The sequence below is a fragment of the Barbatula barbatula genome (assembly GCF_947034865.1).
Source record: "Barbatula barbatula genome assembly, chromosome: 9".
NCBI lineage: Eukaryota > Metazoa > Chordata > Actinopteri > Cypriniformes > Nemacheilidae > Barbatula > Barbatula barbatula.
This window is the reverse complement of record NC_136772.1, coordinates 14,258,275-14,285,748: the sequence shown is the minus strand read 5'-3', so window position 1 is coordinate 14,285,748 and position 27,474 is coordinate 14,258,275. Positions and strand designations below refer to the sequence as shown.

Genomic DNA, 27,474 nt, shown 5'->3' with positions numbered 1-27,474 from the left:
TACCTTCCACTTTCATTTCACTGCGTAGCGGATGCATGAAGCTGACTGTTCCGGACCGAAGTGGACAGTCCGTAGAGTCGTGTTTATTTCCCTTTTTGCTCTTTCACTCGTTGCCGTGCCTGGGACAGCGTCTTAGTCCCGGTTGGTGTGGAGGACTATTCCCATTTAGCTGGCAGTTATTTCCAGTGTATAATAACCATTTAGTGTCTGTCGACGTGCTTCGATACCGCGTTCTGCGTGTCTATAGGCACAACATTTGGCTCTCTTTCTCGGAGGACTGGTGATTACCGGACTAGCTATTATTATCGATGTCATTTTGGGCGTAACTTGTTTTGTTTAAATTGATTTTGTTTAATTCGTTTTGTTTAAAATTTATTTTGTTTAATTTGTTTTGTTTAAGTGATTTTGTTTACTTCGTTTTGCCTAAGTGATTTGGTTTTGTTTAAGTGATTTTGTTTACTTCGTTTTGCTTAAGTGATTTGGTTTAATTTGTTTTGTGTAAGTGATTTGGTTTAATTTGTTTTGTGTAAGTGATTTGGTTTACTTCGTTTTGCTTAAGTGATTTTGTTTACTTCGTTTTGCTTAAGTGATTTTGTTTACTTCGTTTTGCTTAAGTGATTTGGTTTAATTTGTTTTGTTTAAGTGATTTGGTTTAATTTGTTTTGTAAGTGATTTTGGATTGAGTTTATTAATTTTCTTTTCGTTCCAGAATTAGGGGGAATTAGTCGCGGTCGAGATCCTCTGTATGTGGTGCTGTGGTTGACTTGTTTGTAGTGTCCACAATATAGAAACATTTGGCGTGTGGTGACGTGAGTGAGCACAACGGTTGTCGGATCAATCGGACGACTTTCCCCAATTCTGGGTTGGACGTTTTAAGTGTGTGTATGCTTTGTACGAAGATGATGGCCTGTTTCTTTTAATGACTTTAATTAAATGTGATTTTGTATTTTAGATGGTGTGTGTGAAATAAATTGTTTACCAGCTTCCCTTTTGTCTGCTACCTGTCTCAGCCAATAACGAACCTGTGAGCTTTTGGTGATTTACTTAATTTTGGGTCCCTGGCCCTATCCGGGGTGGCGTAGTCGGCTCATGCTTTGATTAATCTCCTTTCACCGTATGCCATCGCCACATTTGGCGTAGTCGGCAGGGTCTTGGCTGTTGTACGGGTACAGACGTAGGGATTTGTATTTTTTTCACACATATATATATATATATATTTTCTTTCTTCTACTTGACCATATGGTGGAGACGCGTCTGGTGATTACCCCTTATATTGTGTAGAGATGGAGGCTGAATTACAGGAAATGAGAGACCTTGTGGCTCAGTTGAAGGCCGATAACGATCGACTGCGACAGGAGCAGACACCGGTTGAGTTGCTTGATCCTGGCGCAGGCTCTAGTAGTGCGTCACGGCCATTAACGCCTATATCTGTAGGATCCAATGTTAACACCGTTGAGCGCTTTGTTTTTGTTCCTCGTGAACGGCGCTGTCCCAAATTTAATGGTAGGTCTGGTGTAGGCATTGAAGAGTGGGTCGAAGAAGCTCAGGCGTGCATGCGCATGCGGACGATGACGGCTGTCGAGCAGGCTTTCTTTTTGTTTGATCATCTTGAGGGAGAGGCTCGGGATGAGATTAAATATCGGCCGAGCCCTGATAAAGATAATCCTGAGAAGATCATTTCTGCATTGCGTGAAGTGTATGGCTGTCTCGAGTCCTATATTACGCTTCAAGAAGCCTTTTACTCACGGCGACAGTTGGAGGGAGAAACGTTACAAGAGTTCTCCCTGGCGCTCTTGAGTTTATTTGATAAGCTTAAACAACAGTCTCCGCATGCCATTTTAGATGCGCAGGTGGTAGTTAGGGATCAGTTTATTGAATGTGTGTTGGATAATGCCTTGCGCAGAGAATTGAAACAATTGGTAAGGCGTCAGCCTGCTGCAACACTGTTAGATGTCCGAGGGGAAGCAATTCGCTGGGAGAGAGAGGGAGTGCCAGGCGGTGTACGGGGGCGCAGTCAGTCTGTTCCTTTGGTGCAGGGACATCAATGTGGCGTTAAAGATGATTCTGGGGTAAATCCTGAGCAGGGACATCATTCACAGGAATTTAGGGAGTTGAAGGACATGCTGATTCGACAGCAACAGCAAATTGATCAGCTTTCTCAGACTTTAGCCCGTAACCATAGTCCCCAGGCTCGTGGTCAGCCACTGCGTCCCAGTTACGTGATTTGCAGACGGTGTCAACAGCCTGGCCATTTTGCTCGAGATTGTCAGTGGCAGCCCCATTCGTCCGTCCCTCAAAACCATTCCCAGGGTAACCTGATATCTCGTGATGCTAGGCCAAGTTTCCCTAAACAGTCGGAAAACTAGTATCCACCGGACTGCAGAGTCTCAGTTCGGTTGGGGATAAGAAGGGCTCTTGTGATTTTCGTGCCAGTGGTTCTGTGCCTCATTTAGTCTCCTCATGCCCACACTTAGTTGCAAATATTGGAGGTGTACCCATACCCTGTTTGATAGACACTGGTTCCATGGTATCGACCATTACAGAGAGTTGTTTTCGGTCTGGATTCGAACCATGGGGCCAGCGTCGATTACAAAACTGTCATTGGTTACAGCTTAGAGCAGCCAATGGACTGGAAATCCCTTATATAGGGTATATGGAATTGGACGTTGAACTGTGTGATCGTGTGGTATCAGGGTGTGGCATATTGGTTGTGCGTGATCCACCTGGGGGTAATTCTAGTGTTCCTGGGATTTTGGGAATGAATGTTCTTGGTCGCTGTTATCGTGAGCTTTTCGGGCAGTACGGACCGACCCTATTTGAGCTACCATTAGTGACCCAAGACGTGGGAATATCTCGGGCCTTCCAAGCCTGTCAGAAAGTAGATGGCGTTCTGGCATACGGGGGCAATGTAAGAGTCCGTGGGCATCGGGTTTGTCGCGTTCCAGGGGGCACTATGAAGTTTGTAACAGCAACATGTTCGTCCATGTTTAGAGATAAGATCGTGTTATTCGAGCCCCTTGACACTGGTCTGCCTGCTGGCTTATTGGCCTCTCCGTCGTTAGTGTATGTCGACGGTGGTTTGGTTTGGGTGCCTGTTGTCAATGTGGGTGTTCTCGACGCTGTTTTATACCCGAAAACCATCCTCGGGAAGTTGCGGGAAGTGTATCTGGTGGATTCACCTGCCGGACTGACTGAGGTATCTGCGGTTCCTGCTATCACAGTGACTTGTGGTATGATGGCAGCCCCTGAGGCAGCACAGGTCCAGAACATAGAACTGTCAGGGCTGTCGGATGAGGAACAGGGCAAGGTTAGGGCTCTCCTTCAGGAATTCCAGGCGGTGTTCTCTGCTGGGGAGGGAGACTTGGGTTGTACCGACCTCCTGTCCCATGAAATTCCTTTAATCGACGAGACGCCTGTTCGACAACGCTATAGACGGATTCCTCCATCTGAATATGAGTTAGTTAAGACTCATATTGGCCAGCTTTTAGACACCCAAGTGATCCGGGAAAGTTGTAGCCCGTACGCCTCCCCATTAGTATTGGTTAAGAAGAAGGACGGTGGCCTACGCATGTGCGTAGACTACCGCCAACTCAATGCTAAAACTCGGAAAGATTCGTTTCCACTGCCTCGAATCGATGAGACATTGGATTCATTGACAGGGGCTCGCTGGTTCACTATGCTAGATCTGGCCAGCGGATATAATCAAGTCCCGGTTGCAGAGGCTGATCGCTACAAAACAGCTTTTTGTACACCTTTTGGTTTATATGAATGGAACCGTATGCCTTTTGGTTTGTGTAACGCACCAGGCACCTTCCAGCGGTTGATGCAACGGCTGTTTGGCGACCAGCAACATCAGTCTCTCCTGCTGTATCTAGACGATATTATTGTCTATTCCTCCTCTGTGCAACATCATTTACAGAGGTTGAGGATGGTGCTGGAACGGTTGCGGGCTGCTGATCTTAAGGTAAACTTGGCCAAGTGTGCATTTTTTAGAGAAAAGGTGCAGTACTTAGGACACGTAATATCCCCCCAAGGAGTGGCCACAGACCCGGCAAAGGTTGAGGTTGTGGCGCAGTGGCCACGCCCCAAGACTGTGTCGGAGCTACGTACCTTTCTGGGATTTGGTAGTTACTATCGGCGATTTGTGGAAGGGTTTGCTCAGATAGCAGCACCGTTGCATCGGCTGGTAGGGGAGGTAGGACAAGGGAAGGGGAGAACTAAGATACAGGAGTTGGATGCGTTATGGTCCGAACAGTGTGAACAAGCATTCCGGACCCTGAAAGCTAAGCTTGCCACCACACCAGTCCTGGCATATGCTGATTTTAAGTTACCGTTTATCTTGGAAGTCGATGCCAGCTATGTAGGGTTAGGTGCTGTACTGTCTCAAGAGATTGGGGGCAAGGTGAGACCAGTGGCCTATGCCAGCCGTAGCCTGCGTCCTGCAGAGCGTAACACTGCTACCTATAGTTCTATGCGGCTTGAGTTTTTGGCTCTAAAATGGGCCATGGCTGAAAAGTTTCGTGAGTACTTATTGGGCCATCGTTGTATCGTTCGTACAGACAATAACCCCCTTAGTCATTTGGCGACTGCTAAGTTAGGTGCCACCGAACAGCGATGGGCAGCTGAACTAGCGGCCTTTGATTTCGAAGTGCAGTACCGATCCGGGAGATCTAACCAGAATGCGGATGCGCTATCACGCATGACTCCTAAGGAACGGTACCTGGAAAGGGAAGGCTCGTTGGGAACATTAGTTCCTGAACTGCTTAGGCGTGCTGGAGTGGTGGATCGGGCAGACTCCACCACTGTGAGGGCCATGCAGGTGATGCCAAATCGATCTAGACCAGAGTTGGCTCGATTACAGGAGGAGGATCCCATTATCAGTTCAGCTTTTAAATTTTGGCGCCAAGGGCAAGGCCCAGGGCCCCAAGAACGACGACAGTTACCCAAGCTAGTGTTGGTGTTACTCCGGCAATGGGAGCGGTTGGAGGAACTGGGGGGCCTATTATATCGACGGGTTTGCAGTCCTGATGGTGGTGCAAAGGTGTTGCAGCTGGTGCTGCCTGTTGTGTTACAGACTGAAGTGTTGACCCAACTGCATCAGTGTCATGGGCACCAAGGCACCGAGCGCACTTTGGAACTGGTGCGACAGCGGTGCTACTGGCCTGGGATGTCGGCCGATGTAGCCCGTTGGATACAGCAATGTGAGCGGTGCCAGCAAGCCAAAGAGGCTGCCCCAGTCCCCAGAAGCTACATGGCCCATCTGTTAGCTTCCCGTCCAAATGAGATAGTGGCCATTGATTTTACGGTCCTAGAACCTTCTCGTTCGGGGCATGAAAACGTGTTAATAATGACAGACATTTTTAGTAAATTCACAGTGGCAATCCCTACTCGGGACCAACAGGCGGCGACTGTGGCTCGCGTCCTGGTTGACGAATGGTTCTTTAAGTTTGGGGTCCCAGGCCGTATCCATTCGGACCAGGGACGTAACTTCGAATCACATCTTATCCAGCAGTTGTGCACCCTTTACCAGGTGGGTAAGTCTCGTACTACCGCATACCATCCAGCTGGTAATGGCCAGTGTGAACGGTTTAACCGTACCCTGCACAATTTGTTGCGGACTTTGCCCACTGGAAGGAAGAGGGATTGGGCCTCTTGTTTGTCCCAGGTGGTATTTTGCTATAATACCACTCCCCATCAAGCCACCGGTGAGAGTCCTTATTTTTTGATGTTCGGGCAAGAGCCTAGACTGCCTGTGGATTTCTTGCTTGGTCGGGTGCAAGAACCAGTGGCTGGTGGAGTCCATCATTGGATGGAAGAGCATCAGGCTTGCCTTAAAGTGGCCTTCGAAGGTGCCCGTGAGCGGTTGCAGGCCGCAGCTCAGCATCGCAAGGCGAAGCATGATCAACGGGTAAAAGAGCAACCGCTAGAAGAGGGCCAAAGGGTCTATCTGCGAGAACGTGGGTTCTCCGGGCGCCATAAGATCCAGGATCTGTGGAGCTCGATCATCTATCAGGTAGTTCGAGTGCCACGGGATGGGGGATCGGTGTACTCTGTAGCACCAGTGCAAGATCTCACTAAAGTCCGTAACGTGCATAGAGTGTCCCTAAAACCCAGAGTTCAAAGGGATCCCATGCCGACCGAGTCCTTTAAGGATTGGCCGGAGTTGCCAGTACCTTCAGTAAGAGAGGAAGACTTTGAGGAATTGGAGGATGGGGATTTAGCCTTGGTGGTGACCCAGGCCCCATCAGAAATTCCAGAGAGCATTGGGGTGAATAGAGCATCGCCAGAGGTAAGGGCGAGTCCTGCGGTACCTGGGGGTGCAGTTGGGGGGAGCGAGAGGAGTGTAAGTGTACCATTAGACGTAGTACCAGATTCTATCGGACCGTCTAGTATCTCCGAAAGGATCGTTAGACCTAGACGTGCTAGGGCCGGGCAGCATACGAATTTGTACCATTTACCACGGACCGTAGGGGCTGAGGCTCATCAGATTTCTGCTGGGTCTACTTCAGGGCTAAATCGTGCTATGGCTTTCAGACCTTGAGGCTACGTTGTTCATCGTCGGGACTACGATGACTTGTGGGGGGGGTAGATTGTGGTGATGCGATTGCCTGACCCACCTATGTTTGAGGAAATGGTACGGTCCGGGGGTATAAAGGTAGATAGGACTGGCATGTCACACAGGTGTGTCCTATAGGGCTTCCGGGAGTACCTTTATTTCCGGTGGGTTGGGCTACACGTCCAAGAGTGTGGTTGAGGAGTACTGCGGGCATTTGTGAATGGCCATGTATTTTCGAGAGCCATTAGTGAAGTCCGCGTCAAGTGCGTGGTGCATTACGGGTCATTAGCTGCAGTGACTTTGGGTGTTGGAGGTGTTGCAGCAGGCTGAACCGACGCCAGTTCGCAGGCTGATACCGGCGCTATTTGGGGCTGTGATTCTCCCTTATGGACTAGCGCTATCGTACCTGCATGTATAATGACTGCTTGAACTGGAGTGTTTTCCGAGATAGACAGTGTCACTATTGTTCGCACTGATTCGTCCAACTTACCGTTTCTCCTACCTGACTGCCTAGCGGATTCCTGAACCGGGTTGTTTCCAGACCCGTTACTTTTAGTGCGACGCTTAATTTACCTTCCACTTTCATTTCACTGCGTAGCGGATGCATGAAGCTGACTGTTCCGGACCGAAGTGGACAGTCCGTAGAGTCGTGTTTATTTCCCTTTTTGCTCTTTCACTCGTTGCCGTGCCTGGGACAGCGTCTTAGTCCCGGTTGGTGTGGAGGACTATTCCCATTTAGCTGGCAGTTATTTCCAGTGTATAATAACCATTTAGTGTCTGTCGACGTGCTTCGATACCGCGTTCTGCGTGTCTATAGGCACAACATTTGGCTCTCTTTCTCGGAGGACTGGTGATTACCGGACTAGCTATTATTATCGATGTCATTTTGGGCGTAACTTGTTTTGTTTAAATTGATTTTGTTTAATTTGTTTTGTTTAAGTGATTTTGTTTACTTCGTTTTGCCTAAGTGATTTGGTTTTGTTTAAGTGATTTTGTTTACTTCGTTTTGCTTAAGTGATTTGGTTTAATTTGTTTTGTGTAAGTGATTTGGTTTACTTCGTTTTGCTTAAGTGATTTTGTTTACTTCGTTTTGCTTAAGTGATTTTGTTTACTTCGTTTTGCTTAAGTGATTTGGTTTAATTTGTTTTGTTTAAGTGATTTGGTTTAATTTGTTTTGTAAGTGATTTTGGATTGAGTTTATTAATTTTCTTTTCGTTCCAGAATTAGGGGGAATTAGTCGCGGTCGAGATCCTCTGTATGTGGTGCTGTGGTTGACTTGTTTGTAGTGTCCACAATATAGAAACATTTGGCGTGTGGTGACGTGAGTGAGCACAACGGTTGTCGGATCAATCGGACGACTTTCCCCAATTCTGGGTTGGACGTTTTAAGTGTGTGTATGCTTTGTACGAAGATGATGGCCTGTTTCTTTTAATGACTTTAATTAAATGTGATTTTGTATTTTAGATGGTGTGTGTGAAATAAATTGTTTACCAGCTTCCCTTTTGTCTGCTACCTGTCTCAGCCAATAACGAACCTGTGAGCTTTTGGTGATTTACTTAATTTTGGGTCCCTGGCCCTATCCAGGGTGGCGTAGTCGGCTCATGCTTTGATTAATCTCCTTTCACCGTATGCCATCGCCACACATATATACATATATACATATATATATATATATATATATATATATATATACATATATATACATATATATATATATATAAAACGTGTCTATAAACATTATGACACAATAAATTAAATGAAACTAAACAATAAATAAAGTGAAACAAAATGCCGTACATAATGATAAATTTGACTTGACTTGTACCTATCAAAAGATATCAATATCCTATTGTTGAGCCTTGACGTCAAGCACCACCATATTTGGAGGGTCAGATACTGTTTCCGGGTTCAAACGCTCATCGTTCAGATGCTATGTAGGCAAACAAAAATAAAAGCTAAATGCTCGTGGCGAGCCATAAAACCATCGAAAAACCTCGATCCTAACATTTATCTTCATAACGAAATCCCAAAGGGCCAGACAGCGATTTATTTTTCATAATTTATACAAATATTGATGTCGGTCATTCCGTGAGCCTGAGGACTCTGTGGTGTATACTTTGAGTTGATACACGTTTCACTTAAATATGCAATGTGAGTAAACAGTGCTCATAAACAGCAGTTTAAAAGCTGTAGCACCCCTTTAAATTAAGAAATGTCACCACTTAACCGGATACGCGCATTGCATTAATTATTTCCAAGTTGCCTCTATATTATACTCAATAGACACCATGATCAGTGGCGTAGCGTCTGACTATGCAGGACAGGTGCAAATGGGGGATTGGGGCCCGCATCTAAGTGTTATTCATGGCCTCACAATAATGTAGAAATAAGTGTAGCGACTCGAGTATAAGATGTAGTGCTGAAGCTAACGTTTACATAAGATCGAATCCGCCTTTAGGGGAACTACATTTTCGCATCGCATTCAGGTCACAGGCATTTATTTTCAACAAAATTAAGAAAATATTTGAACAAAGTCTTGCAGGTGTTTAATAAAAAGCGTAGGCCTACAGTAAGGGGTAGAGGTCTTTACTTTAATAATTAGTTGGTATCAATTTAATTATTTTAATACACATAATCATTTAAACTATTATTAATGTTGTACAACATTACTTTGTTTACCTTGCTGTGTCGAAATGCAATAAAGTTGAATTTAAATGGACTCTGAATGAACTCGTCAATTTCAGTCTGAGTGTTGAAGAAATGCGAGGATTACTGTCCAATCAAAATCACTCCACCATTAATACATCAAATAAAAGAAGGCGGGATTTGATGAAATCTGAGGTTGAAATAGTGAAGGAGCCTGCGCGAAGTAAGTAGTTAAATGTTTGGTCGTGGAAACGGTCACGCGTCGCGTGTAAAAACAACGGCTGCGGCGCTTTTGCGCTCTTTGCACTTGGGAGTTTGCGCACTCTTTGGGTATGACGTTATTTGAGAGGGGCGGCGTTAAAAGCTGTTGACCATGATAACAAGGTCTGTAAACAGAAGACAAAATCTTTATGTTAATTTTATTTTCTGTTCCACTTCCTATTTTGGATTTAGAATCTGTTCTAGAATGTGCTAGAGTCCAGCCTCTGGACAAACATTTCATCTCTGTGACGTCATAGGTCTACAGGCAGCCGCATGCCAGGGGAACATAGATCAATTGTTGTTCAATAGTCAAGGCTTAGAGTCGCCACTAGCTACAGTTGTTATTTACCTCTGCATGATCCGATGGGGGCTTGGAATTAACATCTACAGTACATGCTGACATGGGTTATAACATCAAACCAGGAGTGGAAGGAAAAGCTTGACAAAAGCTCCTTTATCTCACTTAATCGGATATTGTAACAATTTTCTCAGAAGCAGGCATTGTGTAACAGGCTGTGACTGACTATTAAATGTATTTCAGGCTTCTTGGTACCACTACGGAAGCTAAACGAGAACAAGCGATGCAAAAGATATAGGAACACCTAACAAGCAAATACTGTTTAGTCCTCTGAGTGCTTTTTAAAATATAACCGAAGAAGAAATGACTTCGCAATGGATAAAGATTTTTGCTTATTTGTCAATGTGTGTCACCTTTGCTGTAGGTAAGTACATTTCTCTGCAATATTACATACTGTAGATCCAAAAGAATATGTAATGTCTACGTTGTGCTGGTTGTATATAAACATTTCACATCTAAATACATATTTATATGTAAGACTAAAATATGAGATTGATTGTCTGATACAGGGTTGTTTATTTGTAATACTTATAGAAAAACATGTGACGTATACAAACGATTTACATTTAGTCATTTAGCAGACGCTCTTATCCAAAGCGACTTACAGATGAGGAAACATTGGAAGCAATTACAACAACAGGCAACAAAATACATAAGTGCATTTTATTTTAATAAGCAATCATTTAACCTTCAATAAAGAAATTGAATCTTCTCTTTAAAATACAGACGACATCAGACACTGTATACCAAACCTTATTTTATCATTTAATATAATAAGTTTAATAAAACAAGATTATAATGATATTGCTGTACTACTTGCAGGCATACCCATGATCTCCCACGCAGCTTATAATATTGCAGAGGGTGAAGAAACATCTCGTAACAAGTGTGCTGATTTCAACAACACCACTTGGCTGGAATACAGTCAAGGCACCAAGCTCCATGTTCAATACCTTCTGCTTACACGACAGAATGCAAACTGTGCCAGTCTCTTCTCACAGGACTGCCTCAACCATACACAGAAACATACCGCATACTTCAATTCATCAATCCCCACTAAAGTCATCGTTCATGGATACAGGTAAACTGTTATGTCATATCCTTATTTTGTTTGAGGAAAGAAATGATTTATTCATTTAACACAGATTTAATTTACTCTTCGCCTCTTTCAGGGCCCTGGGCAGTAAGCCCTCTTGGGTAAGTGGTTTAGCCCAGGCGCTGCTGCGGGAGGAGGATGTGAATGTTCTGGTGGTGGACTGGGTCTACGGAGCATCATTCGCTTATAACCTGGTGGTAGAGAACTACAAGGAGGTGGCAGTGCAGATATCCGTTCTTATTAATCAGCTTACAGTAAGAATGCTGATTGCTTTTATTATATCCAAACTGATATAATACTTAATACTTAAGAACCCCTGACAGTCCCTTTATGAAAAAAAACGTGTTTCTTAAAGGTATTGTGGAGGATCTACTGACAGAAATGCAATATAATATGCATAATATTTCAGAAGTATGGAAGCACGCTGGAGTCTTTTCATTTCATTGGTGTGAGCCTTGGAGCACATGTGTCTGGATTTGTGGGGACCCTGTTTGAAGGCAAGCTGGGTCGAATCACAGGTAATATATGAAAATAATTCTGAAACGTATTGGAAATACAAATACACAAATAATCAGATTAATTATATATAAATATAAAAAGATAATAAACATGTCTGGAAAAAGCCCCAGAGTTAATTTTGGCCTGATGAGAGAAGAGATGTTAGACTTTAGCGAAACTAAAACACACCAAATGAGGCTTTTAGACAAAAGCAGAGACAGAGAGAGAGCTCTCTAAATAAACAATGACGAATTGTTCAGTCACACACAGCTTTGAAAACAAGACCTTTTTGACAAATCGGGGTGCAATTCTGTTTCAATGAAGATGTTGTTTAAACACAATCATTAATTTGTTTAATCCTGTTAAATTGAGACTGATAAAAATGCATAGTTTACAGATTATATATCTGAGTTTTGGGGTTCTTTCTCTCTAGGCCTAGATCCAGCGGGCCCAATGTTCAAGAAAGCTGATCCGTATGACCGTCTGGATTCATCTGATGCTTTGTTTGTTGAGGCCATCCACACAGACTCTGACTGTAAGAATGAATCAGCTAAAATGGAGAGCATAAGCAGGTCTTCTGATTTATTTAGATACAGTCTAATGTTATCGAATGTACAGTATAGTGCTTATGGACCACATTTATTGACACTGGCCATCAAGTTCAAGTGTGCCACTGCTTTTATTTTCATTGTCATAACAAAACTTTATAAATAACTGTTTACTAGACTTTGGTATATCCATTCCTGTCGGGCATGTGGACTTCTTCTTAAATGGTGGCATGGACCAAGAAGGGTGTGCACGTTCAAGATTTGCTTCGAGTGAGTGGGTGAAATAACAAACACTAATAAAACAATTCAGCTTTACAAAAAAAACCTCACGGTATGAAATTCACATTGGTCAAGCTTTATGCTACCTGTGTTGTCAGTTTTCATCTACTTTCCAGTGTATGGTTATGTCATATGTGACCACATGAGGGCGCTGCACGTCTACATGAGTTCACTGAATGGCTCCTGTCGGCTCACTGGCTTCCCCTGCTCCAGTTATGAAGAATTCCTGGCAGGAAAGTGTTTCAGATGCGATGGCCCCTTCAATGGCACATGCCCACAAATAGGTAATCATAGGTTAACAGTAAACACAAAGCTTAATTCATACATATGAATACATATAGACGGTTTGCTAGCAACAACAAACATTATGTGGCCCAACTTAACTTCCGGTAGACCTTCATCAGTAACTGTAGAGTAGTTTTAATTCAATTTAATACAATTGATATATAATAAAGAATCATATTAATATAAAATAAATTGTCATATTATAACCATAGACTGTGGATTATTACCAAACACCGACCGGAAGTTAACTTCGGGCTTTGAGGGTGCGACCAATGAAACCATCTAGTGAAAATACTTTTTTTGACATTTTTTCAGATTTCTTATTACTAGGTTAAAGTTGTAGTCAAATGACTGTTATTGCTTTTAACACTGACACCGCGGTCACATTGGACTTTGAGCATGCAAATACGCGCCGAGCAGGATATGAGAAAATCAGCTCCTCACACCGTGATGAGTCGTGTATAAAATGTAGTCGTGAAGAGTTTGCGTGCCGACCACATATCTTACACACTAATCTTATCTTGGATAAATTTGACCATGACGTTCTTGGCGATTTTGATGTTTAACCAACCTTGAACTTTTCTTTGTTTACCAGCTGTTGAAAAAATATCCCTTGAAGCTGATTATGTAAGAAATGATAGGCTAATATTGTCCCAAGTAATGTATGTCACAAATCTGTGTGTGCGTGTGTGTTTCAGGCTTATTAAAGAACAGTGGGATAACAGTGTCTCCACTACCAAATCAAGAGAAAGTCTATCTTCTGACGTCTGCTACCGCTCCATATTGTGGTGTGTATTTCTTTGTGTGTATATTTTCATTAATTTCACATACAAATGAATTGAAAATCGTTTGAATATGCACTTGGTTCGATGAAAACTTCCACAGAAACCTAGTGTTCAAGTATTTTGATAACAATACAGTGTTATGTGTTCATGTTAAGAACGTCATTTCTGATGTTACTCCCGACCCTCTGTTCCCCAGTACATCACATCCTTGTGAAGTTGAAGGTTTCTCCGTTAGATAAGACTGCGGAGGTTCAGCTCACCCTGGTATCCACAGGACTCCCTGAGACCGAGATAAAACTCAAACTGTGCGTATTGTAATATTTTCTAGATAATAAAGACCCATTTTAAAGATATTAAAATAAGCTTTAAATGACAAAACAAATTGTATGGATATTTGTTAACTGGAAATATGGTGATGTGTCCACATTGTCATTAATGTTTGAAGAAATCATAAACAGTTGTGCATATTTATTTATTACAGAGATGCAGATGAAACAGAATTTAAAAAGGTCACTGCACATCCAGAGCAATTGTGTAAAATTGACTCTGTGCAGTTAAAAAACATCGGAGGACTATTCTACAGACAAGGCAATATTCACTTTGAATATATATGCATCTCTGAAATCCCTCAAACCAGGTAAAAATAGAGTTAGCATCTGTATAATTCCCTTTAATCTTTTTGAAGATTTATTACACACTGATGTGGAGGTTGTGTATCGTTTGCTAACTACCGTTGTGTTTCTTGTGCAGAGGCATAGATTCATTGTGTGTGAAAAACATTAACATCAGAAGAGGAGCTGTGTGGGCACATGATTTGGTTCAAGTTTGTTAAATTAAATGCCTGCTAATTTGTGAGACTGAACCACATTCACTAAAAACCAACACACTAAACCCTAGAGAAACTCACTGACACAAAAATATACAAGAGAACTGAGGTAGTACTCTGTTGAAGACTTATTTATTGTGTTTTCATGAAGTGGCACAGTTTAGCCTTAACAGTTCTGTATGTAAATAAACTTCTCTTGTGCAGTTCCAGTAAGTGTAAGAGTAGAATATAAGCAGAGAGAAATTGAATGCATATTTTTACTTTTAGTACTTTTAGATTGGATAGGCAGCAATGAATTACAGAAAAGGGGTTCATTTAGAAAATTATATATGTTCTCTAATATACTGTATTCATAATTAAAGGTTTTTGAGTAACATTTCTGCATTTTCGTGAGATTTTCTGAACTGTACCAAATAAATTATTTAAAAAAACCTGAATCTGTTTCTTACTGACAATGAGAAGAAAATGCTAATAAAGGCAGCTTTGGAGAAATGTCAAGTCATTTTTACCTCAATCTTAATAAACAGTTGGCCCCATGAAAATACATAATTATCATAATGTGATCAGTATACAGTCCCATATTTTCAGTTATCAGTGCATGATGCTGTACCATTACACCTTTTATATTATTGTTTGTATTCTATTAACCATTTTGTATAAAACAAATTACTTGTCTATTAACCTGCTAAACTTGTTTAAACTTTGCTTTGCCTGGTTTCACATTAAGGGCCGATTTCCCGAACAAGGATTAGTTTAAACCAGGACTAGGCCTTAGTTAAATTATTATATTTAAGTTTTGTTTAAAAACATACTTTACAAAAAACATCACTGGTGTGCATCTTGAGACAAAACAATCGCACTGATATATTTTAAGATATGCCAGTGTAAATTATTTTCCTTAAAGACACCTCTAACATTACAGTTAGTCTGGGACTAGCCTTAAACCCTGTCCGGGAAACTGCCCCACAAAGTTTAAGGCTAGTCCCAGACTAAAATTAATGTTTGAGCGGTCTTATCTGAAAATAACTTGCCCTAAAATATGACATTTTTACAAAATCAACTAAATATCCCAGTTTAACTAAGGGCTAGTCCTGGCTTCAGCTAAGCTCTGTCTGTGAAACCGGGCCTTTGTGTGTTGTACACAAACAAAATCCTCCTTCGTGCTTTATAAAGTTATTGCTTTAAGTGTTCCAAACAGATTGAACTATACACATGCCTACACAAATAAATATAAAACACTCATCCTGAAATCACAACATTGTGGAATCATGTTTGTCTGGTAAGTCTGTTTTTGAGAGGTTTGATGAAGGTTTGTGAACATTTTGTCTTGTAACTGTCCTTATAATACAGTATAGAGGAATCCTTCACTGTGCATTATTGTAGATGGTAACAGCACAGAAAGTAAAGCTTTGATAGGGATGAGATTCCAGATTTCACTACTGCCCATGATGCATCGCTGAAACCTTTCCTACAGTTTAGGGGTGTCAGTAGGGGCCAGTGGAGCACATCTTCTTTGGACTCGGAGCGGAAAACCTCCAGGAATATCATTCTCTGTTAGATTTATGGAAAAATAGACATAATGAATACTTGTTTAAATAAAACACTCTAAAACATTCCAGGATGAAATAGTGAAATATGTGTACAGTCATGAACATATTTTGACCTTTTGGATTCTTTTCTATACTTCAGGTTGTATTTCTGGACATGATCCATATTGTTCATGAGTGAGTGAAGGTCATATCACCAGTCCTTCTCTCACAGCTGCCCCTCTATCCAACACCCTGTGAAATGCAATCTGTCCTTAGCCAGTAAAGCCAAGTATTTAGAGATGGAGGATTGCTGGATAAACAGCTGGCAGGTTTCATGTTCCAAGCCCGTCTAGTATTTTACCCAGCCACTGACACAAGTAATGTAGTAAAATAATATCACCCTTCTCTTAACGTAGAAAGATCTACTACAAACACTTAATATAACTTCACTGCTATGGGCTAAATAAACCTTATCTCTCACCCAAAAAAGCCTTCCTACACTCTAAACAACGATGTTATTTTGATCAAACTAATTATGATTATGAAAGACTTCATTAATGTCTTCATGTTTGAGGATATCCCCATAAGGACGACTTGTCAGATATATTTTATGTAGTCTAAGGAGACACTCTAGCTAAGCAACATAACATACACAAATAAACATGTAAAGAATGTTCATTTCTGTACTCTCAAACTGTTCTATACAACTGTTTTCTTTTTCAATATATTGACTTATTCGTTCCCTGCAGCCAATAAGGCTTTAAAGGGACACTTCACCCAAAAAAAATTAATCTGTCTTCATTTACTCACCCACAATTTTCTCCAAATTTGTTTACATTTCTTTGTTCTGATTAACACAGAGAAAGATATTTGGAAGAATAAGTTCTTGGCCACCATTGACTACTGTAGTAGGAAAAATTGTCTTATAAATGCCTTTGTTCTGTTGTACACAAAAGAAGATATTTTGAAGAATTTAGGAAATTGAACAGTTCTCAGGCACTTTGAACTAACATTGTAATTGTCCTACGATGGTAGTCAATGTTGGCCAAGAACTGTTTGGTTACAAGCATTCTTCCAAATATCTTTCTCTGTGTTCATCAGAACAAAGACGTTTATACAGATTTCAAACAACTTAGGGTGAGTAAATAATTACAGAATGTTTATTTTACGGTGAACTGGCCCTTTAAATATTATCCAGGTCAAAACAAACCCAGAAAAAAACATTGCATGCACAGTATTCATTAGTATTTGTATCTATTAGTGCATTTGTGCCTCTTCATGCATAACAGGCCCGCCTCAAACCAGCCCCTCCCACCCCTCATTCTTTACTTGTGTACTTACATGTGACTTAAGTGGCCCAGTGTGTTAGCTTCAACACCCCAATCTTTACTTCAAATATTCCCTCTCACTCCCATAGTCCATTAAAGAGCCTGTCATATCGGCAAAGTCCTCCAGAATCAAGCTGGTTGAGTCCTCACCGGAGGGCATTTCTGTGTCTTTGAGCTGGAGTGGAGGTTTGGACGCAGAGGCCTTTCCCTGGTCCGGCTTAGATGTTCTTCCATCTGAGGGTTGGTTGGAAGGTGCTGGATCAACATTCACAACTGTAGAATCTTCTTGGCTTCCCCTGGGAGGTGAGCTTGCACTGCCACAATCACTGCCCGGTGGGGAGGGAGCAAGAACATGGTAGAGACTGGGCAGACGAATATCGAGGCGTACGCCGCTCTTGGCAAACAGTTTGTCATTGAGCGAGTAGAGTTTGTCAGCAATGTCACTTCCAAGCATCACAGAGAAGAGTCGGGCAATGTAACGATCCTTGGACAGCAGAAGGTAAAGCCGACGTCGTCGCCAAGAGATGAATCGGCAGTCCGTCTCTGCGGTTAGTGTCACCTGAGGTCAGAGAAGGTCAAGGGTCAGAAGGGGAGTTCCAGGGCATGTAAAATTTCTATTTCATTTAAAAAAAACTGTATAAACATCACATTGGTTAATAGAAAAAGGGTATTTTAGAGGGACCATTAAAGGTCTTTATAACAAAAATATTTGTCTTACCTGGAAGTTCCCTTCCTCTGTTGGTCTTAGAGACTCCCATTCTGGAGAGTCAAGAAACTGATGAGGGAAGATATAATGGAGAAACTGGCCTTCTAAGGACACTCTAATCCTGTAAAAACAATTCATTTTCTTCACCCGAAAATACAAATTCTGTCGTCATTTATTCACCCTCATATTGTTCAAAACCTGTATGTCTTTCGAAGGGGTCACACTTTGTTTGGTTACCAAATTTTTTTTAATATTTCATTTGAGTTTTGAAGAATACAGAAGCTCATACAGGTTTGGACGTGAGTGAGTAAATTATGACAAAATATTTAATGTTGGTTAAAGTATCCCTTTGATATCAAGTTTAGGATAAACAAAATGCAAGTTACGCTATTAGGCTAAGAATAATGTCTTAATATTAAAAGAATAGTTCGCCTTCAAAATGAAAATTCTGTCATCATTTACTTTCCCTATTGTCATTTTAAACCTGTGTGATTTTCTTTCTTCTGGAAAACACAAAAGAAGATATTTTGAAGGTGTTGGTAACCAAAAATCGTTTGTCCCCATTGATGTCTATTTTATGGACACAAAAGAAAAGTCAGTGGGGACCAACGGTTTTCTGTCAAATATATTCTATTGTGTTCTGCAGAAGGAAGTCATATAGGTTAATAATGACAGAATTTTCATTTTGAATGTAAACTATTAATTAACTATTAATAAACTATTCAAAAGAGCTAAAGAAATCTGAATTTATCAAACAAATCCCTTAAAGCTCTGTGTGTTTATTAAATGAAACAAAGATGGGCCTCAACACCTGAATCAAACTCACCTGCCTGAAAGCAGGAAAGATAACTGATCAATAGGCGTCTTCCCCTCCACGGCATATGTTTCTTCGGCCTCTAGAGAGAGCACTTTGTTCTCACTGGCTGTGGCGATCTCTTTAAACACCTGGACAGGTACTTCCAGTGGCAGAAACACTGCCGTGTAAAGCGCAGAAAGCTCCTCGCTGGACAAACCATCCTGCATCAGCCGAAAAATCAGATGACACACCTGGGCTAAACACTGCAGCATCAGCAGCAGGTTCCAGATGAAAACGTCCAGACCACACATTGTCAGCCAGCCCCACAGCGCCAGACACAGGAAGGCAGGAATCAAGAAACTGAAGATGTACAGAGCCCCATACGCACTGCTGCCACCCATATAGCCCAGAAAAAGGACGGTGTTGCCCAGATGGTAAATGGCACCTTCAGTATTGTTGGTCCATCCATCACAGAGTGTGTGATTGAATATTAAATTGTCCAATACGGAGTCGGCACTATTCATGGTTCTGTCTTTGCTATCTCCAAACACTAAATTAAAAACATGTAAAAAAAAGTGTCTGAGATAAAACTTTTGAACTGTAGAAAATAGAGGTTGGTAAGTGCAGAGTTAAAAAGAAGGGTTAATAGGTACAAACCACCGGCAGATATTAAAAAGGTGTTCCCTCAGCCAGCAGAAGTCTTACTGTTTGGTTAAAAACAGTTGGAATAGAGGCTGTTTCATAAATCCATTCCTTGACATTCAATTCACACACAATATCGGCCTCTGTCTTCTTTCCCTCTGTTCTGTTCCCTCTTCCACACTGGACTGAAAACTGCTGGAAACACGGAGCGGGACAGGCGGGGGGACAGACCCTGAGAAGGATAACCATGTTTGGAATTGAAACCCAAGGAGGAAAGAGCGACAGACAGAGAACAGACCCACTCCTTAACATAACACAATCATGGCGAGGTTGAGTGATAACGATAACAAGTGACACTAAAAGAAGCTTTCATTTATGTTCAGTGTCCATGAAACCTCTGCCTGATATCACCACCTACAATTTCCCCCAAATAAACGCTAAACTGGACTCAGGCTCTTTTAAAGTAAGAGTAGGTGGGTCTTAGGCTATGGGGGGCATATTTCAAGAATCTGACAGAGGGGTCATGTAGCACTGTTTACCACCCCGCCTGAACATTCCTGTTTGTAGTTTCACATAACTTGGCTCTGCCACCGTTGGTTGGTTATGTGCTGCACCATTCTGCTGCTTAACAATGGAGAGCAGGACAGACTGTACATTATATAATGATTACATTATTTATGTGGAATTCAATTATATTGTGGCATGGTTCGTTCAGACTGTAGAAACTGTTCTCACATGCCTGTATACACTTTCCCAACATTTTAAGAAAACTGAAATCACACCCCCAGTTATGAGCAAGATAGGGAAGTAGTGGTTACACTTCCAACCACATCCATACAAGGCTTGAGCGTGCGAGTGCGTTTGTGTATGTGAGATAGTTAGAAAGAGATAACGGCTCTTTCTTTTATCTTTTGCATATGTGCATAAAAATCAAGCAAGATTGTTATAATTATAATTGGATAATAACAAGCAAGATGTTGTGTTCAACATGACTTTGAATTAGCATTTAGTTGAGCTTACTCTTATAGTTCTAGACTGCTTTAAAAATGGCTGTATAAACACACCACTTTTTGTGCTTGATAAGCAAGTTATTCCTGTAACTGTTATGGGCTAGAAGATCAATAACTGAACACGCGTACAAGTTAAGCTGCATTTGCTCGGCGCACACCAGGTGTACATGCAGAAAGAAAGCACTCCTGGGGGTACATCTCAGATTGGAGTGTGCTGGGTGCAGCAGGTCTATTTTAGGCCTGCGTGCATAGTTAAGTGCAGCTGTCACCAGCCAAACGCTGGTGGAGAATTCCACAAAGAGTAGAAAGCTGAAAGTGAAACACGGATTACACTATAACCTTACAAATGAATTAGTTTACATGGAAACGCTTGTTTATAAAGATGCTACCTAATGCAACATTAATCATTTAATAAGTTAATAAAAGATGGCTTTCCTGTAGCTCTGTGGTTAGAGCATGGCACTAGCAATGCCAAGGTCATGGGTTCGAGCCCAGGTATTGCACATACTTAGAAACAGATGTTGTGTACAATGCAATGCAAGTCACTTCGGGTAAAAGCGTGTGCCAAATGCTTAAATGTAAATTAATATTTCAACCAGTTTATTATGTTCTACTCTAAAACATGCACTCTGCAGACGTCATTATCCCAAGCAAATTACAGGTATACATTTCAGAGGTATGCGCGTCCGTCCCCTACGACCTTGACGTTGCTAGCGCCATGCTCCTACAGTTAAGCCAGTGACACAAAAACAAAAAGCCAGCCTTTTTTCACAGAGAATCTATTTGTTTACAAATGGACGGTAAATTTACAAAAGTAGACAACAACTTCATATATCTTGCATAGGATCTTTATTCATCTTAAGGTTATGTAACAATCACATTTGGAAAAAAGATACGAAAGTAAGACCATATTTTCCTCTGAGACGTATTTCAGCACTTTCGGCGCTGCATGTGCCTTACACAGTGTAAAAGTATAAATAAAAATAAAGATCACAAGGTCCCAACTCACACAGCCAGACACAAACTGCAAAAAGAAAAACGATTACTAAGCATATTTGAAGCGACTTGTAAATATTAAAAATATTGTTTATTTTTTTACTTTCTATTTAAAGAAAAGTGGACAGTTATGTGAAAATACCAATACTGAAGCTGCTGAGGCCATAATTTGGTAAAATAGAAGAATGTGATTAGGTATACTTTATATCATAACAGACGGCACTATCTTAATATGTAGGTCTTGGCCATTGTCAAAAGCCCTATTAGACACTAAAGATAAACTTACCATTCACTCGATCACATTATTATAGAGTTATATCTTAAAACCAAGCGCCCTCATGCATTCCTTGTGAGCTTCGATGAGGCTTGTGCAATTTTCTTCTCCTTTTTCAATTATGCTGCAACAGAGATTGTGATGTTAACGAATACATTTAAGTGTAATACCCACAAGAGAAGTCAGCAATAGTTAAATCCTCACCAGGCATCTCTTGCTTTCTTGGTCTCAGGACAAGCACAGCATGGTTTTAAAGGCTTCTTCTGCTCGGTCCCTTCTATTGCTGGTGCAGTCTCAACACTGGCTGCTGAAAGGCTCGACATTTCCACTGGCAGGCGCTTTCTAAAAAAAGAATAGTTGTGATGTGTCATATATTAGCTTGAACTTTCCATAATTCACCGGAACCAGTAACAGGGTGTCAAAACTAGCAACCATATTACCATGTTACATCATGCCCTGTATTATTAACTGCTAAATTATTAACTGCTCTTGAAATGTTTCAAGAAATCTATTAAAGTTTAACTGACGTCATGTTCAGTTTGGAAAAAACAGCATTTAGTGGCCCGGTATCAACAATAATGACCTTTATTTAGCTCAAAACACTTTCATAAGTCAATTTTGTTCCGCTAAAATAGTTTGTAATGGCTCGTTGTACTGGTACATCTAGTATAACGTTACGACACCCAATAATCTGCTAACTTTATATAAAACACATTTTAAAGGCAAATCTACACTCACTTTGTATAACGCAGAATGTGGCGTGCTCACAAGTGTCCTTCCTTACACAACCTTCTGCTGCCGCTGCCAAACATGAAATAATAACCCCGCGAAGGCGGAAGTTCCGGGTCGTACAACATAACACAAAGTTTGAGTAATTTATACTGGTCATTTTAGATCATTTACACTAATTTACATTCACTCCCAATTTAGGACCGAAGCTAAATATAAAGCAATTTAAATACAAAAAGTCCCATAAAAAAATCAAGCAACACTACGAATAAAAGCTCCGTACAAAATAAAGGTCGGTTAAAGGGTCTTTGGCAATGCGTTACTGTTTAAGTATCTTTATCATTTTTACCTGTAGAGCAATATATTTCTAATACTTTAAATACGTGTCCCAGGAACCCTAAAAATGAATGTATATATATTATATCTGCATTTCAGTATACAGTAAGTTAGGACTTTACCTTCATTGTGTTGTAGTGTAATAATAAATAATATTTTACATTAAATTGCTGTTACAAGCAGTCACTAGGGAAATACCAATATGTTACTCTCTCTCTCTCTCTCTCTCTCTCTCTCTCTCTCTCTCTCTCTCTCTCTCTCTCTCTCTCTCTCTCTCTCTCTCTCTCTCTCTCTCTCTCTCTCTCTCTCTCTCTCTCTCTCTCTCTCTCTTCCTTATTTTTGAATTATTCTTAGCTTTTTGCTCTATAAACCCATACTAGAAAATATTGTGCTGCCAAATATTTATAGTGCCCTTTCTCTGTTTTTTTTTCTGCTGAGTTCAGCAAGCTAAAGCCCAGCAAAAATAGCTGTGTAGTAATGACGTCAATTTGTAGACCGGCCCAGTTATGCTCACGTATGCTTTTTATTCCCTCTGGAATTTCAAAGGAACCTTTCGATTTTTTTATTTATGGGCAAAGTAATTTCTGTGGATAACATAACTTAAAGACTCTCCTGTTTTTCTGTGTTAAGACTTACAAAATAGCTACACTTTCCTGAATTTACAACTAAAATTATAACCTACAATATTATCTTCACTTAAGTGAAACAAGACTCACGGTTATGATTCCTTGTATGACATATTTTAAAGAATATTATTTAATATATAACATGTAAACTCTTTACCATATGTAATATGCCATAATATTAATGAATACTTAGATTTTTGTGTTATATGTATAAATATATCATTTTCTTGGTTTTAGTTTGTTAGATTGTTTAGAGTTAGATTGTTGTTTGAATAAATGCTTTGTGTTTGATACAGTTCATTATTTCATTATAATTTCATTATAATTAAAAAATAATTTATTTAAGCCATGTCACAGCACGACCGTGATTTGGCTATAGCCATTGGGTCAAAGGTAATCAGATCTATATCACACTGTAGTCTGCAACACTGTCAACACAGACAAATTGAACCAACTCAGTTCTGTTTTGCTTAATGTAAATAATTAATGTAAGCATGCATAAATATTATATTATTGTATTTTTAACTGTACAGTGCTTCACGTGATTACAGTATTTTTGACAAAAGCAGTGACTAGAAATATTTTATAAGTGAATCTGGTGAACCTCTTGATAACCATGTGCAATGTGATAGGTAGTGTACAGTGAATGATAATTTAATGTGTTTGTTGCTGTCTGAGAATCTAAGATCAGTTACCTGTTACATTACTTGAATGCCACTTTGAAATTCAACACCTGATTGTGACACTCATATACATGGACTGCCAAAAAAAGCAATACAATACATTGTTAAGTTTGCTGAAGTTCTAGGAAGCTGTATCATGCTGCATGTATGCTAAACTGTTAAGCTATTTTTGAGAAACACAAATATGTTTTCTAGATTTACCTGAGAAATACAACTGGTGTTTTACTCACACTCTTGATTCCTCCGAATTGACATTAGAGCCGGAAAAAGATACTTATGTGTTTTCTGTAATTTCAAAATGACTTATACATTCTTGTATGTTCTTTATCAAGAATCTCTTTGTCATATTCATGGTCATTATCATGCAATAAGAGTGTATGTAACTCTATAACCTCCCATTGTCAGCCTCGGGTCCGGTGCAATCAGAACCATCTGTCTAGTTCAGATGACAATAGTTGTGATATTCAAAACCTCCTCGAGTCAAAGGGCTGTCTCACAGTCCAGATGAGCCTGGCTGATGTGAGCACGAGGCAAAGATCCTGAATAGTTGATGAGACAATAGTTAGTTTGACGAAGAGGAAAGAACAGAATCTCTTTCTCCGCTCTGAACAGTGCCAGAGAACTGTGATGGAAAATTACTCTGCGAATATATTTGTGTGTGCGTAAGAGAGAAGGAGAGAGGGGACGAGGGAGCAAGGATAAGAAGAAAAGTGGATGAAATGGTCAGCATAAAAGAAAGTCCAGAAATAAAGTTGTCAGAGAAGCAGGGTGAGAGATGTTAAATTCGCTTTGGTGATTGTGGTGCTTAGTCAGGGCCTGGGTATGGAGAGCCTCGCACCTGAGAATAGCAGACACTTCGGCTGGAGCGGCTGGAGGAACTTGCTGTTGCCACAATTGAACAGGCGCTCACTCTATATCTACGGCAGTGAGGTGGCTGTGGAGAGGGAGTGCATCCGACAGAAAAATGAGGGCATATTTGTCATCCATCCCTTCAGCCTTTTCAGGTACTGTATCCTAACCTTGCCTCTGAGTTTTGAAAAAGTATAGTGTTGTTGTAAAGTAGATTACAGTAGTAGGTTTATACGTTTGTAAGGTACAACACATAGTATACCATAGTGTAGTGTGATTCAGTACAGTACCTAACAGTGATTATATACAAGCATGCAGTACATTACAGTATGGCATTTAGTGTATAGTGACTTAGTAAAGTACAGTACAGTATTGCATGGTATAGTACAGCTTGATTTAGTACAGGGCAGTTTTGTCATCCTATGTATTTGTATAGCACAGTATATAGTATAGTATAGTGTGATTTATCACTGTACAGTAATATAGTTATAGATATGTGTACAGTACAGCATAGTATAGTCTGATTTAGTTCAGTACAGTGTTTTGGTACATTTGTACAGTGCAATATTATATAGTACAGTACAGCATAGTATATTGTATTGTGTGCTTTAGTACTGTACAGTATTGTAGTTATACACATGTTTACAGTACAGTACAACATAGTGTGATTAGTACAGTACAGTATTGTGGTAAATGTATATGTTTACAGTGCAAAACAGTTCAGTATAGCACAGTACAGTACAGTATTGCATTGTATAGTACAGCTTAATTTAGTACAGTGCAGTTTTGTCATCCTATATATTTGTTTAGCACAGTATAGCATAGTATAGTGTGATTTATCACTGTACAGTAATATAGTTATAGATATGTGTACAGTACGGCAAAGTATAGTCTGATTTAGTACAGTACAGTGTTTTGGTACATGTGTACAGTGCAATATTATATAGTACAGTACAGCATAGTATATAGTATTGTGTGCTTTAGTACTGTACAGTATTGTAGTTATACACATGTTTACTGTAAAATACAACATAGTGAGATTTAGTACAGCACAGTTGTTTATTGTGATTGAGGAAAGTTCAGTACAGTACCGCTGATTTAGTACAGTACCGCATTTTGGTTATATGTATGTTTAGAGTGCAATACTGTTCAGTACAGTACAGTACAGAATAGCATTGTATAGTGAGATTTAGTACAGCACATTAGTGTTGTTTAATATAAGTTTATAGCACAGTAAATCACAGTACAGTACAGTAAAGCATATCATACATCATATAGTGTGATTTAGGGATGTACAGTAATGTATTTGTATGTGTAAAGCACAGAACAGTAAGGCACATAGTATAGTGTGATTGGGTACAGTACTGCACAGCGTGTACAGTACAGTATAATAAAGTACAATACGAAATAGCATAGTATAGTGTGAATTAGCACAGTGTGTGTGTGTGTGTGTGTGTGTGTGTGTGTGTGTGCGTGCGTGCGTGCGTGCGTGCGTGCGTGTTTGCGTGCGTGTGTGAACATAGCTTAGCATAGCATAGCATAGCATTGTATAGTGTGATTTAGTACAGAACAGTTGTGTATTGTAATTGAGTTAAGTCCAGTACGTATAGCATTATACAGTACAGTGTGATTTAGTACAGTGCAATATTGCTTAGCATAGTATAGCATAAAGTGTGATTAAGCACTGTGCAGCAATTTGTTTATAAATTTGTGTTCCATACAACACAGTATAGTGTGATTTGGGTTATACATATGTACAGTATAATAAATTACAGTACAGCATAGTATATAGTATTGTGTTCTTCAGTACTGTTCAGCATTGTTCTTATATCCATGTCTCCATGTACATTAATGCATTTGGCGACTTACATTACATTATCCTATTTATACATTGGTATGTGCAATCCCCTGGGATCAAACCCACAACCTTGCGTTGATAACACAATGCTCTTACCACTGAGCTACATGAAAGCTGTTCACAAATCAGTAAACATAGTAATTTCAGAATATTGTAGCATAGACTAGTGTGATTAAGTGCAGTTTTTAATTATATACATATGTACAGTATAGTACAGCACAGAGTATCATATAGTAGTGTGATTTAGTACAGTAGAGTACTGTGTGTGCGTTTGTGAAAGGTACAGTAAAGCACAGTACAGTATAGTACAGCATAGCCTAGCACAGCATAGCACATAGCAATATACATGTGTACAGTACAGTACAGCACAGCACAGCACAGCACAGTGTCTCATATAGTACTGTGATTCAGTACATTAGTGTGTGTGTGCGCGCGTGTGTGTGTGTGGTACTGTAAAGCACAGCATAGCATAGCATAGTGTGATTTAGTACAGTACAGTAATTTAGTTATATACATGTGTACAGTACAGTGCAGTATAGCATATAGTATAAATATATTGTATCATGCAATGTAAGTTGGTTTGGATAAAAGCGTCTAACAAATGCAAATAATGTACCTAGCAATAGCTATACATGTGTACAGCACAGCAAAATGTATCATATAGTGTGATTTAGTACAGTAAAGTACAGTAGTGCATGTGTGTGTGTAGTAAAGTTGTGCAGTTCATTAAAGTACAGTAGGTGAAAGCGCAGTAAAACACAGTGTGATTTAGTGCATGTCAAAACACTCACAGTACTGTAGAGTATATAAGTAAATACTAGTTATGGAATGTCATGCAAAGATTATGACTAGTGCCCTCCTTTCTGCAGGAGTTACTACATCATGTGCATGGTGGCCATAACATTTCTGAATCTAATTGGCATCCCAATGGAGATCGCCTTTCTAGATGGGAACAGTGGAGTAGGATGGGAAGG

The 27,474-nt window shown here is 40.3% G+C and overlaps 3 protein-coding genes across 20 annotated transcripts; 1 reads left to right on the top strand and 2 right to left on the bottom strand.

The window, feature by feature from the left end:
- Window positions 1-9,394: 9,394 nt before the first annotated feature.
- On the top strand, window positions 9,395-14,835 carry pla1a (phospholipase A1 member A). Of its 17 annotated transcripts, none has more exons than XM_079464411.1 (13): window positions 9,395-9,425; window positions 10,005-10,185; window positions 10,403-10,461; window positions 10,644-10,902; window positions 10,994-11,171; window positions 11,327-11,435; window positions 11,849-11,950; window positions 12,141-12,233; window positions 12,341-12,526; window positions 13,226-13,315; window positions 13,509-13,617; window positions 13,794-13,949; window positions 14,063-14,573. In XM_079464411.1, the coding sequence occupies exons 2-13, from the start codon at window positions 10,136-10,138 to the stop codon at window positions 14,142-14,144; spliced, it is 1,473 nt and encodes a 490-aa protein (XP_079320537.1). In that variant the 5' UTR covers window positions 9,395-9,425; window positions 10,005-10,135; the 3' UTR covers window positions 14,145-14,573. The 17 variants fall into 17 exon arrangements, with proteins under 17 accessions (XP_079320537.1, XP_079320536.1, XP_079320532.1 ...); XM_079464410.1 differs by having other exon boundaries at window positions 10,400-10,461; XM_079464406.1 differs by having other exon boundaries at window positions 10,400-10,477.
- Window positions 14,566-19,326, bottom strand: popdc2 (popeye domain cAMP effector 2). Of its 2 annotated transcripts, XM_079464419.1 has the most exons (5): window positions 19,155-19,326; window positions 18,528-19,047; window positions 17,714-17,822; window positions 17,009-17,554; window positions 14,566-15,689 (listed from the first exon to the last, which is right to left on the bottom strand). In XM_079464419.1, exons 2-4 carry the CDS (start codon window positions 19,019-19,021, stop codon window positions 17,054-17,056), a joined length of 1,104 nt encoding a protein of 367 aa, XP_079320545.1. In that variant the 5' UTR covers window positions 19,022-19,047; window positions 19,155-19,326; the 3' UTR covers window positions 14,566-15,689; window positions 17,009-17,053. The 2 variants fall into 2 exon arrangements, with proteins under 2 accessions (XP_079320545.1, XP_079320546.1); XM_079464420.1 differs by having other exon boundaries at window positions 17,146-17,554; window positions 18,528-19,326.
- Window positions 19,327-20,981: 1,655 nt separating this feature from the next.
- On the bottom strand, window positions 20,982-22,246 carry cox17 (cytochrome c oxidase copper chaperone COX17). Its single transcript, XM_079463765.1, has 4 exons — window positions 22,158-22,246; window positions 21,624-21,761; window positions 21,432-21,543; window positions 20,982-21,173 (listed from the first exon to the last, which is right to left on the bottom strand). Exons 2-3 carry the CDS (start codon window positions 21,740-21,742, stop codon window positions 21,459-21,461), a joined length of 204 nt encoding a protein of 67 aa, XP_079319891.1. The 5' UTR covers window positions 21,743-21,761; window positions 22,158-22,246; the 3' UTR covers window positions 20,982-21,173; window positions 21,432-21,458.
- Window positions 22,247-27,474: the final 5,228 nt, after the last annotated feature.

Coding starts and splice junctions, on each gene's coding strand:
- pla1a (XM_079464406.1), top strand. CDS start 10,125: ATGACTTCGCAATGGATAAAGATTTTTGCTTATTTGTCAATGTGTGTC. Junction 10,186..10,399: donor GTGTGTCACCTTTGCTGTAG/GTAAGTACATTT, acceptor TTAGTCATTTAG/CAGACGCTCTTATCCAAAGC. Junction 13,316..13,508: donor TGCTACCGCTCCATATTGTG/GTGTGTATTTCT, acceptor TCTGTTCCCCAG/TACATCACATCCTTGTGAAG.
- popdc2 (XM_079464419.1), bottom strand. CDS start 19,021: ATGAATAGTGCCGACTCCGTATTGGACAATTTAATATTCAATCACACA. Junction 17,823..18,527: donor TCTTTCCTGCTTTCAGGCAG/GTGAGTTTGATT, acceptor TTGTTTTTACAG/GATTAGAGTGTCCTTAGAAG. Junction 17,555..17,713: donor CAGAGGAAGGGAACTTCCAG/GTAAGACAAATA, acceptor CTCTGACCTCAG/GTGACACTAACCGCAGAGAC.
- cox17 (XM_079463765.1), bottom strand. CDS start 21,742: ATGTCGAGCCTTTCAGCAGCCAGTGTTGAGACTGCACCAGCAATAGAA. Junction 21,544..21,623: donor AAGAAAGCAAGAGATGCCTG/GTGAGGATTTAA, acceptor TCTCTGTTGCAG/CATAATTGAAAAAGGAGAAG.